The 20,172-nt window shown below is 35.2% G+C and overlaps 1 protein-coding gene across 50 annotated transcripts in view; it reads right to left on the bottom strand.

Annotated features, from left to right (window-relative positions):
* The window catches only part of LOC145263687 (SWI/SNF-related matrix-associated actin-dependent regulator of chromatin subfamily D member 1-like), a 273,700-nt gene that overhangs the window by 78,474 nt on the left and 175,054 nt on the right, over positions 1–20,172 (bottom strand). For 32 of the 50 annotated variants that reach the window (XM_080120590.1, XM_080120583.1, XM_080120574.1 and 29 more), the window contains one exon: positions 18,262–18,294. The exons of the other annotated variants lie outside the window; for them this stretch is intronic. In XM_080120590.1, coding sequence (XP_079976716.1) covers positions 18,262–18,294 — 33 coding nt within the window. The remainder of the gene's footprint in view (positions 1–18,261; positions 18,295–20,172) is intronic. 50 annotated transcript variants of the gene reach the window in all.

The raw sequence follows: 20,172 nt of genomic DNA, 5'->3' as shown, positions 1-20,172 counted from the left end.
ATTAACTAATTACTGTGTGCTACTAAACTGATAAAAAAAAGCATTCTTGGACATGTTTAATTTAGATTCTAACACTTGTCCTCGCTCCCAGTTGTGAATTTTACTTACATAGCTACCAGACTGGTTATAAGTAACACCTTGGTAGAGATATAAATAATAAAGACATCTAAGAGAGAGATCAATATGTTCTAAGTGCATATTTCCACATATTCGCTGCTGCTACCCAGCATTGCCCGGGATATTTTTGCTTTCATTTTGTTTTGTGTCTTTTTTTTCTTTTTTATCTATTTTATTTATTTTTTTTTTTTTTGGCTATGGGAGATATATTCTATGCATTTTTTGGAGAGTAAGGTCTACTTTTTAATGGCGTTAAACAAATTTCATTTTTAAAATTAAGGCTCTCAGCTAAATCACCCCCTCCATACACAGACACGTGTGCATGGAAAAAAAATCCCTGCCTTCCAGCCCATAATCAGACAGAAAAATAATTTTATAGAATTGTTTATTATCCATCTTAGTTTCAGTTGATACAAAGGCGTGCTGGTTTGCAAATGAAATTGCAGCTGAAACATGTCAGGGCTCTATGGACAAACCTATCTTTAGTTTACCTTTGACAACTAAATATTTTCGTTTACTAGCCAAATAGAAAAGTTACTAGCCAAACCTACATGATTTTTAGAATATGACATCTTCGTTCTGTGACAAGTATGTATGTACATCGTAAAGATTTTTCTGCATTTTTATTTTTTTTAATAAGTGTAATTCTAAATATACAACAAATTTTATTTTGATACTTGAACGTATAAACATTCGAATTTCTTCAGATTTTTTAAAACAGCCTTTGTTTAAAAAAAAAAAAAAAAGAAGAGTATATTGCTCTATTAAACTTTATGGCTTAAATAATTTAACTTTGTTTGTTTTATAAAATAAAAATAAAAGGTTGAAAAGATATTTTTCACTCACTAATGAGCTTTGGAAGATTGTCAGTGAAAGAAATACAATCGCCAAAAGATAAGCGTTTCATTATTTCTAGTCGCCACTTTGAAAAAATACTCACAAATGCGACTGTTTCACTCCCAATGTAGAGCCCTGCATGTATACACATAACTAGCTAATACTGTTTGCATAAATAAAGGAATTTATATTATAATACAGCTATATATATATATATATATAAAAGTGAACATGTCTGTGTGTGTGTGTATCTGTGTATATATAACTGTCAATTTTAAGTCTAAAGACTCGAAATTTGATATACAGGGTACTGAGATTTGGGAAAATCTTTGTGATCGGTTTTCGGACAGAAATTTGGCAGTTAAGGGGTCAAAGTTCAACGATTTAACCTTTGAGAACTCTACCAAACTCCTCCAACAATTTTGGGTCTAAACACTTGAAATTTTAGATATACGTTCCTTGGACATGGGTCTAACTTAACTTGATTTGATTTGAGCCCAAAACAATAAATGTTAAGGGTCATAGTAGGGGTCAAAGTTTAAAAAAATTTGACCGCTGCGGTCTCTACCAAAATTACTCAGACCATTTCTGGTCTAAACATTTGAAATTTTACATAAAGGGTATTAAGAGATAGGGCAAGCTTTTTAATCGGTTTGGGTCGAAAATTTGAGCTACCAATATATAAATGTATGCATGTATGCTTGCCTAAAACTTTCGACAGAGGTGACAGATTTTCACAAGATCAGTTCTTTTCCCATTCTTTTCCTCCTTCGCGGTACGGGTTTGAGCCTGCCTTCCTACTACCACTTTTTAATTTTTTGCTCAACACACACCTCCAAACACCTGGGCAACGCCAGGCACCCATGCTAGTATATATATATATATATATATATATATATATATATATATATATATATGACAGATCAGTTATATCATACAGTGATTTAACATCAATTTCAATATAAGCTTTTTCAAAAAGACTTTCTGATCTGAATCAGTTTTGATTTCTTTTTTAATATTAAGTTTGTATTATGCTTTTAACAATTCTGATGTTTATCTGAAAGCTTTTTTTCCCCTGAATGTTATGAAGTTCTCATCCGGTTATTATGATCTCTGAAGACCAGGCGCGTTTATACAATAAATCGGATTTTGCTCAGGTATTAGGTGAATTTTCTCTAATAACCAATGTATAGGATTTTTTGCTTCAAAACTTACATTTACTTATATAACTTTAGTCTATAATTTTATTTATAATTTTATTGCAATAAAAAATAACTCTTTTAAAAAGGTATGAATACTAAATATTGAGCTTCATTTTTCTTTAGAAATTGATTCTTATGAGAATTAATTTGAATTATGTAAAAGAATTGTTTTTTTTATATTTTTACTTACAATATATTTAAAACTGTACAGAAGGTCAGAAAAACACTGGTACCGTCGGTTTCAAGCCTAACATAAGGGGTACCAGCTGACAGTAAATAATGTTAAATATTGGTACCGTCGGTTTCAAGCCTAACATAAGGGGTACCAGCTGGCAGTAAATAATGTTAAATATTGGTACCGTTGGTTTCAAGCCTAACATAAAGGGGACAAGTTGATGGTAAATAATGTTAGACTATCGTCAGCCATATTTTTTCTGTTTATTTTAAAAGATAATCAACTGGTCTCCCTTATGTTAGGCTTGAAACCAACGGTACCAATGTTTTTCTGACCTTTTGTACATAAATAAATAAATATTAAGCTTTTATATTGAAAATTTTTCTTTATAATCGAGCACTGCTGAAATTCTTTCCCAAAAACAATGAACAAATATGTATATATATACTGAGGAAGACCGAAAGATCGGTTGAAAATTATATGCTTTTGAAAGAAACATGTTCGCTTTTTTTCTTTTTTCAAAAGACTTTTTGTATTCCTACACATCAACATGTAGGAAATAAATATACAGAAAAGATATAAACATTTATATATTTTTTGTATTGATATTTTATTCATACACACACACACACATATATTATATATATATATATATATATATATATATATATATATATATATATATATAAATATATATAGGATGTGACAGAAATACTTCCCACGTTTTTAACTTTCAACTGTATGTTTCTAATGAACTTATGCAAGTGCCAATGATGTTTTCATTTAGTAATAACTTGCTATTCTTTTAGGTACCTTCATCAAGCAATATGGTTTGGACTTAGGCATATTGTGCTTTTACTGTTTTTGGAGAATGGTGAATCTGTAACTGCAAAACAGAAAGCTTTCTGAGTCCATTACAAGTTAGGACGGCATGATGCTATTCCAGTCTTTTAAATCTGTTGTTCATTCTAACATTTTATAAGTAATTCTGAGCTTTCGATTTTACTTTAAGTCATCTTTTGGGGAAATTGTTAAGCATATGCATAGAGTCTGATTAAATACGAAAGACACAAGCAAGAGATATTCGTAATGGTGAACAGAAATGAAATGCTTGATATTATTCAATTTCTAATCGCAGAAGCAACGACCATGATCACAAATCTGAAAGTATTATAGATAATTTGAAAATATGAAAATAATAACATCAGTTATTATACGAGTTCAGAGTAAATTGTATAAAGTTCCAGATTATTAAATTGTGAATCCACTCGTGTGTCTGCTTCTTTTGCTTCAATGTCACATATATGTATATTTTTTTTTATTTTGCGATTTAGCATATTTATACATCCAAAAGATTTCCAGTTGAAGAATCCCGCCAAAAATGTCCATAAATTGATTATTTTAAAATGTTTATTAGCATACGACTTTTTTAAGAAAATATGTTTATTCACAGAAGCATTTTCACAGAAATAATTAAGATTTTTTTTAATATAATAGATTATAATAAATAAATGGAAAAGAAATTGAATTTAGATTTAAATATAAATGGAAAATGAAATGAATGAATTCTAACAGTTAAAAAAAACAAAAAAAAACTATTAATAATTTTATAATATTATAATAGAAACTGGAGCAAAGTTAACAACAATCTATTTTTGTAACAATTTTTGCTCAATTAATAATTGAATGGCAAACAATATAGCAATTGATTAAATTTAGCTTTTAAAATCCTCTTAATATAAACAACAACAAAAAATGGTAATAATTTGATAAACAAACAAACAAATAAAAGTAAATAAAAAAAGAGAAAAAAAGAAAAAAAAAATTTAAAGTAAAAACTTCCAGGGCAATGTCAAGTCGATACAGCTAGTAAGATGTAAATTGCTTCCAAAATTGACTTGGAAAGAACTTTGGAAAGGATGATCAACAGATTTAACAGACTGAGTATTGATCATATTCAATGGAGTATAACATATTGTTTGGAAAATCAATGGTGTAACTTTAGGACTATGTTCTATATGTGTCTTTGTGTTGAATTTGCTTTTGTAATAAAATTTCATTTGTGGTCCATTTCTTCTTCTGCATGGTCTTTGGTTTGTGCTGATCATATTTACTGACCTGTATTTGATCTATTGTATTCTTTTACCTAAAAAAATTACAAGACACCTCTCCAACCACTGATATCCATGACAACACCCTACCTGATAATTCTCCCTTCAAACTCTTCGCCCTAACATTCACAAGCAATATCAATTGGAACAAATACGTTGAGGACATTCCGAAAGCTGCTGCAAAGAAGGTGGGTCTCCTCTATCGAGCTAGAAGACTACTCACAACTGAGAGTATCCTGTACCTCTACAAGGCCACCATTCGCCCATACATGGAGTATTGCTGGTGCATCTACCACCAGCCTCTCCCTCTAGGATAGGGTCCAAAAAAGAGTTTTCAATCTAATTAATAGGTCCCACTTTGTCAATTAAGCTCCAGCCCCTGTCCCATCGTCACAATGTTGCATCTCTGTTCATGTTTTACAGATATTTTAATGGAATGTGCTCTGATGAACTCATTGCACTAGTGTCCCCTCAACATACATATTCCAACAAACCCGCTTAGCAACAAAATCTCACCCCTTTAGTGCTGAGGTATCTAAATGCGAAAAAGCTTTCAACTCAAATAGTTTCTTTTCCTCGAACAGCTAAACTTTGGAATTCCCTTCCTGCTACCTGCTTCCCTGACTGTACTGATATGCAGAAGTTTAAATGTAACATAAACCAACATCTTGTTAATCTTTCGTAGGAATGGTCCCAAATAGTAGCCCCTTACATCCAAGTGGTGATATATCTTGTTAGGAGTGAATGTGAGTTTAAAAAAACAATGAATAAATAAGAACAGCCGGATGTCAACCGGTTCCTCTATTTTACCTATCAAAGGAGCCATTGTCAATCATAATTCTCGAATCTTTCTGCTGAAACCCATGGCTTTTATATTTGTTTGGTGTAATTTTTTGCTTAGGTTTTCTTGGAGTGTGTGGCAACACCAGACCCAGACTTATTTTACCTGTGATCCTATCACAAAGATAGTGTCTATCTCATATGTAGAAACAACAGTGCACTATCACACGGATTATATTTATTTCTCTGTTGTAATGTCTACCTGAAATAAGAAGGGTCAACAGTTACACATTGCTGAGCAGGTACTCAATATTGGTCGCCAAAAGAATCTCTGTCAATCATGAGACTCAGATCTTTCTTCTGAGCCCCATGGCTTTTATATTTGGTGTATGTAGCAACATCAAGCCCGGCCCAGACTTATTTTATCTATGATCCTGCCACAGCAATAGTGTTTATCTATCCCATATGTATTTATTTATTTCATAATATCTTATTAAGGATTGCACAGATACATTCAAATTAGATCAAATATAAAACTTTTTTTAAATAAACCAGAAAAATCAATCACCAACTTACAAGTATTGGTGACTTAATATTCTATGTAATAAAGTTGAATATATAGTTATGTAATTTTCGAAATACAAAATTCTAGACTTTGGTGTCTCTTCATCCTTTTTCTTGGGTTAAGATAATATGCATTGTGATGTAGAGTTAATTTAATAACTTACCAAGGTATTCAATAAGAAATCTATTCTTGTTATTTTTTCCTTGTTTTTTAATGGAAATTTAACTTTTTTTAGACATTGATGTTAATCTTTTTTGCTGCATACTTATGAAAATTCTGTTCTGAAAACGATATAATGTGTGAACATTTGAAAAATGTTATGCTTTATTGTACGATTTAAAATAAACATTTCTTTGAAACAGCTGTAAACAATTATAATACATTTGTGTAGACTCTTTATTTGGAAAATGATTTAAAATTATCAAAAGAATACATTTATATCCCATATGTATAAATATAACAGTGCACTGATCACACACGTAAGTGTTAGCTGTTTACAATGAACAAGTAGTTGATTAGTGTTTGTTTTAACTAGTAAACCAAACTGGACATATACTCATGGAAACTGTTTTCATTCTTTTTAAATATAGAACATAACCGCAAAGGTATACCATCAATTTTCCAAACTCTGTGTGAGCATATGCACACACTGCAAATTTTTATTGTAATTAACACAAAAAAAAATCAATTCACAAATATTTATTTTTCAATGACGTATAGGCAAATATTTATATTTACTTTTTTCTATAAGCGTCTAACATACATTTCAGTGTGCATTTATATAAAATTACAAAGATGAACACCTTAAAATTGGAACCTATCAAGCTCAATATACTAGATAGAACAATAAAAAAAAAAAAATAGGAAAAACTGGTGATGAAAAATAAAATTGAAAAAAATTACAATATTTATTAATCCATCAAAAATTCAAACAAGAAATAATGAAGAAAAATCCTTAGCCCACAGATTTTCAAAGATAAGAACTTTCAGTAAGGCATTTTTGTTTTTATTAATTGTTTATTGTCTGATGAAAAGAGCTGATCTTTGAAAATCCATAGATTAAGGATTTTTCTCGATTATTCCTTGTTTGAATTTTTGATGGATTAATAAGTATTGTAATTTATTCAATATATATATATATATATATATATATATATATATATATAGTACAAAACTTTGTTGAAATTCAAAGACTTACATTTTTTCTTTTTTGTAACTTTTGTTTATTTTATCTTGGATTTCTTTATTACAGCCGTTTCGTTAATGGGATGGCAATTTTATGATTTTATGTGTTCATAAAAATTTCTTCTTCTCACCAACTCATCAGATGTTGTTTCCATTCGATATTACCAAAAAAAACTTAATTTGTACATGCTCATGACACCCAAGATGGCCGACTTGTAACAACGTGGGGATGGAATTTCTTTTCCCAAAACACAGGAACAAAAGACAAGAGAATCAGAGAAATAATGAACGCATCTTCAAACAGGGGACAAAAGACAAGAGAGTGGGTGTAGGACGACAGGTAGGATAAGAAAATAGAAGGCGGAGCATCCATGTAAAAATTAAGTTTTTGTTGGTAACAACATCTGATGAGTTGGTGAGAACAAGAAATTTTTATGAAAGCATAAAATCATAAAATTGCCATCCCATTAACGAAACGGCTGTAATGAAGAAATCTAAGATGAAATAAACAAAAGTTATAAAAAAGAAAAAATGTAAGTCTTTGAATTTAAACAAAGTTTTGTACTATATATGCTCTGCACCTATAAAATAGATACATTGAGCTTTACTCGAAATTAACGGTGATTCAGTTTTTATCATAACAGTCTCAGCCAGTTAATCGAAAACGGTATACATTGAAATTAACAATATTTCAAAAATAAACATTTATAAAATATATATATTTTTCTCCATTATTCCTTGTTTGAATTTTTAATGGCTTAACAAATATTGTAATTTATTCAATACATATATATATATATATATATATATATATATATATATATATATATATATATATATATATATGAATAAAAAAAAATACTCTCCAACTCAAATACAATAAAAAAAATTATGAATGATTTTTAAAAAGTATTTAATAAACAAGCAGCTAAGAGCAGGCAAAAAAAAGTGTTAATATATTTTCAATCAAAACAACAACGGACAGCTATATGGGTTAAAAAGCACTATGGTCATTACAAAAACAAAAGGTAGAGAGAGAAAGAGAGACAAACAGAGGGACAAGTCGTAGCAACATAGAAAAACTAGCACCACACCTAGCAAGACACTAAATACATTCCACTACAGCAAGCGTCTAGGGAGTCGTGTCCGGAATCAGAGAAATAATGAACGCATCTTCAAACAGGGGACAAAAGACAAGAGAGTGGGTGTAGGACGACAGGTAGGATAAGAAAATAGAAGGCGGAGCATCCATTTTTATTTTCAGTGATGGTGGTGGTAGAGGACTTTTTCTATTTAAAATGATATATTAAAATTCTACTCAGACGAACGTACTGCACTTGCATTCGGTCGTTGAAAATACTCTTGATCCACCCGACTAACAGCAAAATCCTACCCCTTAAGTGTACAGATCCATAGATGCTGGAAGAGTTTCTACACTGATAGATTTTTTTTTTTTCCTCAAATAATTTGCCTCTGGAATTCCCTCCCTGCTTCCTTGGCTGTACCAACTTACAGAAGTTAAAATGTAATGTGAAGAAACATCTTTTGGGCCAACTCTCCACCTATATATGCCCCTATCTCCATCTGGATCCTACCACAGTAACCCCTTATGCTTTAGTAGCAATATTCCATGCTTGTGTTAAACAAAAATAGAAGTTGGCATCAGTATCCGTTGTCCTCTGTCACTGCATGTGACAAGCAAAGACGTGTCACTGCATGTGACAAGCAAAGACGTGTCACTGCATGTGACAAGCAAAGACGTGTCACTACATGTGACAAGCAAAGGCGTGTCACTGCATGTGACAAGCAAAGACGTGTCACTGCATGTGACAAGCAAAGACGTGTCACTGCATGTGACAAGTAAAGACGTGTCACTGCATGTGACAAGCAAAGACGTGTCACTGCATGTGACAAGCAAAGACGTGTCACTGCATGTGACAAGTAAAGACGTGTCACTGCATGTGACAAGCAAAGACGTGTCACTGCATGTGACAAGCAAAGACGTGTCACTGCATGTGACAAGCAAAGACGTGTCAGGCATGGAATTAAAAATCAATGAAGTTAAAATGACAAGGTTGTGCTGATGCCATTCTGTTGCGTATTCTAGGCTAAACCTTCCTCAACTTCACATGCAACTGCTAAGTGATGCTGGCGTTGGGCGATTCTGCGGATTAACATATAACTGTGATCAATGAGAACTTCAGGAGGACCAGATAATCGTGATGTATGACCTTTGTATGCAGAAGTCTTGCTGACTTAACAATAACAAGCATTCTTAAAATAATTTTGATTGAGATAATATTGTGATGTGCATTTTTGAACACAGCAGAACTACCGGGCAATGTCCACAATTGCTCTTCAGTCAGCTGATCTGTGTAACTGAACAACGTTTAAAGTCTCATGCAACTTACAGACGTTTTGCACATGGTCTAAAAAAATGGTTCCCAATCTTTTGGGCCATGGCCAACCTAATCACGTCTACAATCCTAATGCCTTCCTAATGTACTGGCATACGAGTATGATTCTTATTTCAAAAAATGAACTCTGTTTTTGCTAATAAAGTTTTAAATGGATTGCTTTCCCTTAAAAGAAAAATAGAAGCATTTTATTTATTCCATGCTTTCCTTGTTTCAACTCATTATGTAAGTACACAATAAAGACCCCTTCATTATCCCCTAAAATTATTTACTCAAAATAACACCAAAAATAAACTATTTATTGATGATAAATTCCCCAAATATATATTTTTAAAAAAATTCGAAATATGAAGCCAGACATCTTCAGTTGCATTCAACTAACTTCCCTAAAATCAAATTATTCCACATTAAGAATTAGTAACATCTAGCCTACATTAATAATTTTACTATAGTGTCCAAATCTGTGAGAAAGTGCCGATGTAAATATACAGGTATTTTTTGTTCTTATTGTCCTCCCTTTTACATTGAAATTTTCCCTCAAATAAGAATATACATTTATACACTGCTATTCAATGCCAAGTTTCATAATCATACTTCATTATTATTCTATTTAAATTCTATTCTATAGCTACAAAAATTGTATTCAGCACTATTAAATTTAATGCTAATGAATACGAAGTTGATATTCATATTTGGTTTAATGTCTGTTTTACATGCTAGCATTTAAAAAAAAAATGACTACCAACCTAACTAAAGTTGCATCTTTGTATCCGTTTCACAAGAACTTTAACGGAATGTACTCTGAAGAACTCATAGCCCATGTGACCCTTCAATGCATATAATGCTGACTAACCTGGCAAGCAGTAAAATCCCACCTCTTCACTATTGAGATCCCTAGATGCCAGAAAGCCTTCTACTCTGACAGCTTCTTTCCACAAACTGCTAGACTTTGGAATTCCCTTCCTGTTTCTTGCTCCCCTGATAGTAGTAACCTGCTGAAGTTTAAATGTAATGAGAATAAACATCTTGCTGCTCAACTCCTCACAGTCCCCTATTAGACATAATCCAAAATAGTAACCTCTTACATCCAACTGGCAGTATGCCTTGTTTGAGGTGAAAAAGAGTTTTTCCTTAAAAAAAATAAAACGCACACTTTTCTCTCATCAGATCTTTATGTCTGCACCATCATCATCACTTCCTTCTATGTTTTCCTTGGCCTTTCTCTGAACTGACCCTGCTACTTCAACTGTTCTACACCTACTAAGCCAATAACTCCATTCCTTTAATGTGGCCATATCATCACAGTTTCCTATTTTGCACACATCTCCCTATATTGTCCAGAGTTAATCTTCTGAGGTCATAAGAATATAGAAGAGCTAGGACCACCTTTCTTTCTACTATAGAAGACAGAAGTTTAACCTAAATAAAAAAAAATAAAGAATAAAATAAAAAAATAAAAAAGTAAAATTACCATACACATGTGCGCACTATAAACTATAAATAGATATAAAATCCGGGGAAAGGAAGTGAAGCCGTCACACTAACAGGGTTCGCTCGCTGACAGACGCGACAATTTTGAAAATGGGCAAACAATATAAGCTAAGTTAATTTAACAAATCCTAATATTACCAAAATGGCAACTGCTTTTTTTTTTTTTTTTCTTAATTTTGACTAATGTATTTTAACTATATGCGCATATATTGTCTTTAACACTTTGCTTCCATGCGAGTCGTTTCTTCTACTACTTTATTTTTTATTTATTCATTCACTTTGTTTATTTATTTCTCTTTTTGCTTTTACCAACTGTGTATACCTTCTTTTTAAATGTATTTATTTAATGCATTTTAATTACATATGCGTAAAAATGGTCTCTAACACTTAGTCCCACGCGAGCCGTTTTTATGGTCAGAAGAACTCTACTCGATAACGAATAGCCTATGCAAGAATATAGAAGAGCTAGGACCACCTTTCTTTCTACTATAGAAGACAGAACTTTATTTAAGTAGTATACTTAATATATGCAATCACCGTACGCTTGCTTGTATGTAAGTGTCCTCCATGATACCCATACCATACCAAACCACTGTACGTGGCTCATAATTTGACTGGCACTATATTTTTAACTGCAATATACATAATCTCAGCTGTGATACTAGGGCTAATTTTCTGAATAGATGCAACACTCTGCGCCTGACCTTAATGACTACAATTCCAAATCCCAACGAATTAGCTGTCCCTATAACTGGGAGGGAAAAACCTAATAGCTAGCGACGAAATCTTATACATTTTACCTCCAAGACGATTGCGTTTGTCTTACCTGCATGCATAAAAAAAAAAAAAAAAATTTCCTCCCTTCTTCAGACTAAACCTTACCTGTAACTCAAAAATCCTAATGGAAATCCATCTGTAAATAAATAACCCCTCTTCTCTTGAACGCTAACAATCTACTCCTTCCAACCTATCCGCCACTAAACTCCCACATTGCTCCGCATCTGTAGTTGAATCGCTAACTTCCAGCCCCTAATCCCTCACATGCAAACTCTTTTAATAACCATCACTAAACATCTATACATTTCTACCTCTAAGGCATGCATTACAGCTCATTCCTATCCAGTAAGGGACTTAACAGCCTATGCACACAAAGGCAGGTACTTAACAGCCAAAGTACCCAGAAACAAAGCAATATGCACTACACAACTGTCTCTAGTTTTGCAACGATTAATTACGTTATTGAAACGACACTCCTTGTTATGCAAAACGCCCCATGACTCTTACTAAAAAATACCTACAACTTCAACTCTATTCGCACCTACTGGAAACCTGCCCATATATATCTATTCACCTAATTACGCATGACTCAATACTTGCTGTCTTATCCATGCTATATTGCACTTACATCTTAACCCTCCTATCATCTAAAATAGCTCGGGCACAACTCGTAGCTCAATTCTTAATACCTACTCATACTGTAACACTATACTAGACCTAAGCTAACATTAATAAAATAAAAAAAAGGGTACGACTAAAATCACATTATCTCCTCCCTAACAAGCCCTCTTACAAACATAGACGCTTACACTGCATGAACTTCACCCACCCCCTTTATCCATTAACAAGTAAATAGCATGTCCCTAAATCACTTTGAGGAGTGTAACTAATCAGTAGATATAATCCCCCACAAACTAACCCAGTAACACTAACAACGCGGGGTCGCAGAAATACCTGGATTAGAACCTAGGCGCAGAGAAAACCCTCTCAGGGCTGACGGACCCAGTAGGTCTTCCCAGATCATCCGTCTAGGAGAAGGAAAACTCTGAAACTAAACCAAAGGGGAGAGAGGCCTCTTCAGTCTTGGATGACAACCTTCCTAGAGCTGGTGACTCAAACAAATTCACCGGTTTGCAAACCTAAATTGCTTAAGGAGTAGATAGGCTCTGTCTATCGCCCGGCTTCCATAATCCTTCTTTGCCTATTAGTCAAGCGCAGAGACACTATCTCAGTGATTCGACAGAAACACCCAGCGGTAGATCTTGTTTCCTGGCTAGGGCAATTGAACGCCGTTCTTCCCCATTCCCAGCATGCCCCACCCCTAAAACTGAACATTTGGGAGTGCTTGAGTATAAGATATGCCTGAGCGGTTAGATTGGGTTGACCTTCTTCTAAAGGGTTGAGGGTACCGGATTGACAGTTCCTGGCTGCTGTTCCCGACTGGTAGTACAGGAGCCCTAACTCTTTGGTAGCGCTTAGAGCGGCTGCTCCATCAACAGTTGAATAATATCGGGTTGTTTGCAGTGCCATGACGCGCATGGAAAGGGACCCTGCACTCATCCCCGGTGGGCTTTCCTGAGGCCACAATCCTAATTGGAGAAAGGTCAGCTGATGGTCTACTTGTGATGCATGTCTGAAGCTCCGCATAACCTCTTGTTTAGCTCCCCCTTACCGAAACTCTTAAAAAAAATATGACGACAGTACAATCTAAAAATAAGCTTAAACCAGGATTAGGGACAAACAAATTCAACTTGCCTCCTCCCTTGAGGCTCTCATTCACAAATATCCGTGGGCTTAGAACTAACTTAGCTGATGTTGAAGCATTTCTCTTAACAAATACCCCGGATATCTTAGCACTAAGTGAGACTAACCTACACTCCTCCATTCCCTCTAACCACTTTAACATGCCTGGATATCTCCCACTCTGCCGTAAGGACTCTGACAGACATATGCACGGACTTGGAGTTTACATTCGTAATACCCTTCCCTTGACTAGAGAAACAAACCTAGAAACAGATGATCAAGCCTTTATGTGCTTTAGACTAAACGTGCAACACAGTATTAGCTACTATTATTTTCTCTACCGCTCTCCCTCGACTCAGGACTGCTCCATAATAAACAAAGTATCTGACAGCATAGACACGGCACTGTCCCTCGACACTAGCGCACAAATACATGTGTTTGGTGACTTTAATGTCCACCACAAAAACTGGCTTGGATTCTCTACTCACACAGATGCAGCGGGCAGCACAACCCATAGCTTCGCTATATCTCACTCCCTATCACAAATTGTTACGTTTCCAACCCGTTTCCCTGACCAGGAAGAACAACACGCATCACTTCTAGATCTGTTTTTGACCACAGTTCCCGATGACTGCATAGCGAAGGCCCACAGCCCACTCGGCAACACTGATCATGCAGTGATAATGGTTGAAATCGCCCTAAACTCTAGACCCAAAACTGAAGAGCCAGTGCTCAAAACAACGAGATATTATAATAAGGCTGACTGGGAAGCCATCAGGGAACTAATTAGAGATGCTCCATGGAAAAATATTTTCTCTCTCCCTGCTGAACAGTGTGCAAACGAGACCACTGACTGGTTCAAAACTGCAATCGAAGCGCATGTTCCCATGCGGAAATTTTATAGTAAGCCCCACTCTCCCCAATGGTTTACGTAGACTTGTGCAACTGCCATTACTCAAAAGCAGCATGCATACCGTAGGTTTAACCGACATAAGTCCAGTTCAAACAGACTGAAGTATATAGAAGCTAGAAATAACGTTAAGAAAGAAATAGCGACAGCTAAGAGAGAATTTACGGAAACCACTAAAAAGCGCATCGAAGCACAAAAACTAGGAACTCGAGACTTCTGGAAAATCTAAAACAGTGTAGTAAATAATGGGCAATCAACAATTCCCCCACTAACCAACAATCACGAGGTTGTCTCCTCAGCAACCGACAAGGCTAACATGCTTGCCAGTCGGTTTGCCTCAAACTCCACACTGGACCCTTCCAACCACCCCCTACCTGACTTTCCTATGCGGACAGACGCCACACTAGACGATCTGAAAACCACCCCTGCTCAGGTGCATGCTATCATAAAAAACCTTGACACCTCAAAAGCATGTGGACCCGATCTTATCCCAGCTGTGCTATTAAAAAAGTGCTCAGCCGAAGTAGCTCCAGTTCTCTCCAAACTCTACAACAAATGTCTTAATGAAGCTTGCTTTCCGGGCTGTTGGAAAACTGCTTCTGTTGTACCAGTATTCAAGAATTCTGGCGAAAGGACAGACCCATCAAATTATCGCCCCATTAGCCTCCTCCCACTTTTTGCCAAAATATTTGAGACCATAATTAACCATGCTCTAGTCCATCATCTTACAGATGCTAAACTACTGACTGACAAACAATATGGATTTAGACAAGCCCGTTCCACAGCAGACATCCTCACCGTGATCTCTGAACGTATATACCAATCACTGGACAAAGCGGGGGAAGGCAGAGCGGTAGCTCTAGATATATCTAAGGCTTTTGACAGGGTATGGCATGAGGGTCTCCTCAGTAAAATCAGATCATACGGTATCACTGGTAGAATACTTAACATAATTAAATCCTTCTTAGATAAGAGAAAAATCCAGGTAGTCCTCGACGGTCGCACATCTAAACAATATGATATAAATGCGGGAGTGCCCCAGGGTTCAATCCTTGGACCTCTATTGTTCCTGATATTCATAAATGACCTCCCCAACAACATTGCCTCTGAGATGGGTATATATGCTGATGACACTACACTCTATGGCAGACACGACAGGAAGACGAATGAACACATTTCTAAAGAAATGGCAGAAACACTAGAGGAAGACCTCCAATCTGTAGTGGAATGGGGACAAAAGTGGTTGGTCGCGTTCAATGCTGCCAAGACTAAACTAGTTTCATTCAATAATTACAAGAAACCCTCTCTACCACCAATAGCAATGGCCAACGACTCTTTATCTGAGAGTCCATTTTTCAAACTCCTTGGCCTAACGTTCACGGGAAACATGAGTTGGAACAGTTACATTGAGGGCATTGCCAGGGCTGCTGCAAGAAAGGTAGGCTCTCTCTACCGTGCTAGAAAACTACTAACACCCGAAAGTATCCTGTACCTCTATAAGGCCACCATTCGCCCATGTATGGAGTATTGCTGCCACATCTGGGCTGGTGCATCTGCTACTAGTCTCTCGCTCCTTGACAAGGTTCAAAAGAGAGTCGCAAACCTGATAGGCCCTGAACTGGCATCTAAGCTTCAGCCTCTGTCCCATCGACGAAATGTTGCATCCCTCTGCCTTTTCTACAAGTATTTTAGTGGTGAATGCTCTGATGAACTGCAATCACTTGTGCCCCCACGACGCGAGCACCCTCGACAAACCCGACAGGCTACTAGATCCCACCCCCACACTGTAGAGGTCCCTAGATGTAAAAGATCTTTTTACTCCAATAGTTTCTTCCCCAGAACCGCAAGACTCTGGAATTCCATTCCAGGCCCCTGCTTCCCCAACAGTACTGACGTGCAGAAGTTCAAGTGTAACGTGAACCGACACCTTGCTGCCCAAATCCCTACATAGTACCCCAGTAGTTGTTGCCCCTGATAGTAGCCCCCTACACCAAAGTGGCAATTTGCCTTGTTTGGGGTGAAAATGTAATAAAAAAAAAAAAATAAAAAAAATAAGAACTAATCTCTGTCTTTAAAACTCACATTACACATTCATTGTATCATTCTTAATTTCTCTCCATGCAATGCATGCCCTCAACCTTCACTGACCAGGTTCGATGGTATGGCCATGTTAAAAAGATGAATGTGACCAAACTAAAAAGTTTCCTGTTTTGTTCAAATCTCCTAATACTCTTCAGATTTAATCTTACATTGAGGTCATCAGAACTAAGCCTGTCTGTAAGACTCGCATTGCATATATAATTATATCATTCTCATACCATTTCTCTCCATGCAACTCATGTCCTCAACCCTCATTGGCCAGGTTTCACTTCCATACATCATTACACTTGTATACATAAGCCTGATAAACATATTAATAAATGATATGAAATTATTTTTAATTCGGTCTTGGATTTTTTTTTTTTTTTTTCATATATTCAAAGAGTATTAAAATTGTTTTCATATTTTTTGGGGGGGGGGGGCTGAAGCGAGATGGGGTACTGGACGGTTCATAAATAATTAACACCCTCACTTGCTCTCATATGTATGTCCGTATATGTCATATATCTTCATGCTGTTATGTTATTTGAAACAAGTAAATTGAAACCATGTAAAAATGTTGATAATGTTTCAAGGCACCCCTAAGGGTACTCTCTGAATACTGTGTACTCTTATATGGTATTGGTTTATAGGATCGTTACACTCTTCCTGTGTGTAAATGCTACACCAAAATCTAAGAAAATCTTTGTTTTGATTTGTGTCACTCATAAGAGTGCTAGCCTGTATTTTTGTTTGTTAATATAAGGGGAATTCTGCACAACCACCTGTCTACTACAACAGTAATGGTATTCACCTAGAGTGGGTTAAACTGGCTCCAAATGAGTTCATTGCGTTCCATGTCAAGGCAATCTACCCACCCCCAATGCCAATTGGCAGAACAGTCTTAGGCATACTTCAGCCATTCTTGGTTCCAGTGACGAAAATCAAAAATGTGGACGCTAACCACCAACTACATATTTGTTTTACTGTGCTTCCTTAAGAGTGTGATTGGAGCTACGAACATGCAGATGAATTCCTCCTCAGATGTCAAAGAACATGACCAAACCAACAAAGTCTCTTTAGAGTCTCTGTGATGCTGGTGGTGTTCCATCTTGGACGGATGTTGTGGTTTGGGAATTGGTTGGAGAGACAGATGCATTGACAACAGTACATGTCGAAGACCTCGAATATGTGAAGATCTTCTTTGTGCAAGGACCAAACATCTTCACATCAACTGATAAAAGTAATCACTCAAAATATTCGAAAATCGATACCATTCGGAAGAATTCTAAATTCTGCCATTACATGAAAAAACTAGCGGGATGAAGATGGAGAGAGTTAGAAAGCGATGGTTGATACGTTGAAGGATACTTCCAGAAATGGATAAACCTCTATGCATTAGCATTCATATGAAAACATTCAGAAATCATTGCACAACCTGGCTGCCAAGCTGATGCACCTCACAATGTGTGATTGTATAGCAAATAGTTGGATATGGATGGGGAGAGTAACACAAAGGATGAGTGTAAGATCCAAAATTAAAAAAAAAAAAAAATTATAAAGCTAACTGATAAAAATCTAAAATAGGGTATGTATTGGAGGATGCGGAAAAGGGATGTAAGCAACAAATCGGTTAAAAACAAACACAGGACTAGAAATAGAGGAGGGGGAAGGTCATAAGACAGACACTATCCCTCTTCACAAGAGCAGGGTGGGTGGGAGTCAATTCTCAGACATTAGCTAGACACACTGACTGAATAAGTAGCAGTCTAAATAAGCCAGCACGGAATAGCAGGGGCAGCATCACATCATCAGCAGCAGCCTGACACATACCATTCCAGTGGCAAAAGAATTGGCCAGGCAGATACTTACTTGTAGATCCAGGTTCACGGTTCTTGCTATTGGCTACAAACAGATGGTGGCATGCTCAGTTATACAACAATATATATATATATATATATATATATATATATATATATATATATATATATATATACACACACACATACATATATATTTGTATATAGATATATTTATTCATGAATGCATGTGTATGTATATTATATGTTTTGCTGTACAATACTGACAAAGAACTCCTTAGTCTATTTTCAATAAAAATGTTAAAAGAAAACTTCCAGTTGAAATTTCAACTTGTATCATTTGAATTATTCAGACTACTGTTCTCATTAGAATATTATTCTCACAATGTTTTCGCTGACCTAACCTTCGATCTTCTCCCGCAAGATCACTGTTCACTGCTCACAGTTCAGCGGGTCAACTGTCTCAACTGTTTTTCTTGGTCAACCTTTTTGCGGTGCAACACGTTCATGCTTCTGCAACAGTTTATCCAGGAGGACGAACATATCAGCATAACCAATTTGTCCTTACGATAACTTCTAATCTGGGTAAATGTACTGCTTTTAGCAACTCCTCTGACCTGATGTGCTGGGTTTGGTCAGATTTCACGTTGCAGGTTCATCTGATCATAGATCTGTTATTGTGCTGAAGTCTGGCAAGAGAGGATCGAGTGAAAGCCCATCATTATCATATAGTCATATGTAAGGCTTCTGATACAGCTACTACACAACTTATCCTAGATGTAGGGCGAGATAGCATGCGGTGCTGATTATAGTCAGTTAATGTACTTCCTAACTTCTGATCTAGAGCTACCGAAAGCAGTGACATGGCAAATCAGTTCCTTCGCTTTTTTTTCTCATGCTCATATCTTTCTCTGTGCATGTACCTCTTTTTTTATTACGTTTTTTTTTTTCAATCATTCTTTTTTATTTAATAATCATTGAAAAGTTTTTTTCAGTCTTATTTTGATTAAGAATTATTGAAATTATATATATTTTTTTAAGAACTATTGAAAACATGTTTAAGAATTAAATATAAAATTTCAAATAAATAAAAACTTTTCTATTTTAAATTCATAAAAAAAAAATGTTTTCTAAAATGTGTGACTTTCCAATGCTAAAATTTCACGCTTAAACCAAGTGACTACGCACACATCTTAAACAGCACCGATAAAGACATATTTTCTCTTCGGGAGGCTTCGACCTCTTATAACAACATTACGAAGAAGAAAAAAAAAAAAAAAACTAAATCGGACTGACATCTCCTTGATAAAGCCAGGTTATTGGCAAAAATTCGGATTTTAACAACAATAAAGTAAATAAAAATGATTTTATCATTTCATATTTTCAGATTTTCAAATTTTCTCAAATTCATTAAAAAAAAAAAATGTTTTCTAAATGTGCTTTTTTTATTTTAAATTTTGTCATTAAAAGTGCAAATAAAGACTAATTGTGTTATTTTCATCTGTATAATTGTTGATTTTTATTGTCTACTTTTCAATAATGTCTTTTTCTTATAGTTCAATAAATCGCTTCACAATAAAAACACTGAAGAACAATAAAAGTGAAGGAACTGATTTGCCTTGTCACCGCTTTCAGTAGCAACAGTGCTGGAAGTTAGGAAGTATGTTAACCGACTATAACCATGATGCTATCAGAGGCAACAGCTCACAAAATTTCACACATGCTCATACGGAGTTCAAACCTCTGTCATTTTATATGACTTGTGGCACTTTGCCTTTTTTTTGCCAATAAATTTTGATTTGGAATTTGATTTGGTTTGGTTGTTTTGTTTTTACAGCATATCAACCCTTTTCCAGGTTATTTAATGCTACATCTAGTAATTTAAAAAAAAAAAAAAAGATTTTGTGCTTCAAGTTCTTTATATCTTCAAATAGTTATTCATGATGTTTGGTGTAGTTGCTTT

The sequence above is a fragment of the Euprymna scolopes genome, chromosome 39 (genome assembly GCF_053919585.1).
Source record: "Euprymna scolopes isolate OS-2025 chromosome 39, ASM5391958v1, whole genome shotgun sequence".
NCBI classification, from domain to species: domain Eukaryota; kingdom Metazoa; phylum Mollusca; class Cephalopoda; order Sepiida; family Sepiolidae; genus Euprymna; species Euprymna scolopes.
The sequence above is the reverse complement of the archived record's forward strand: the minus strand, read 5'-3'. Positions and strand labels throughout refer to the sequence as shown.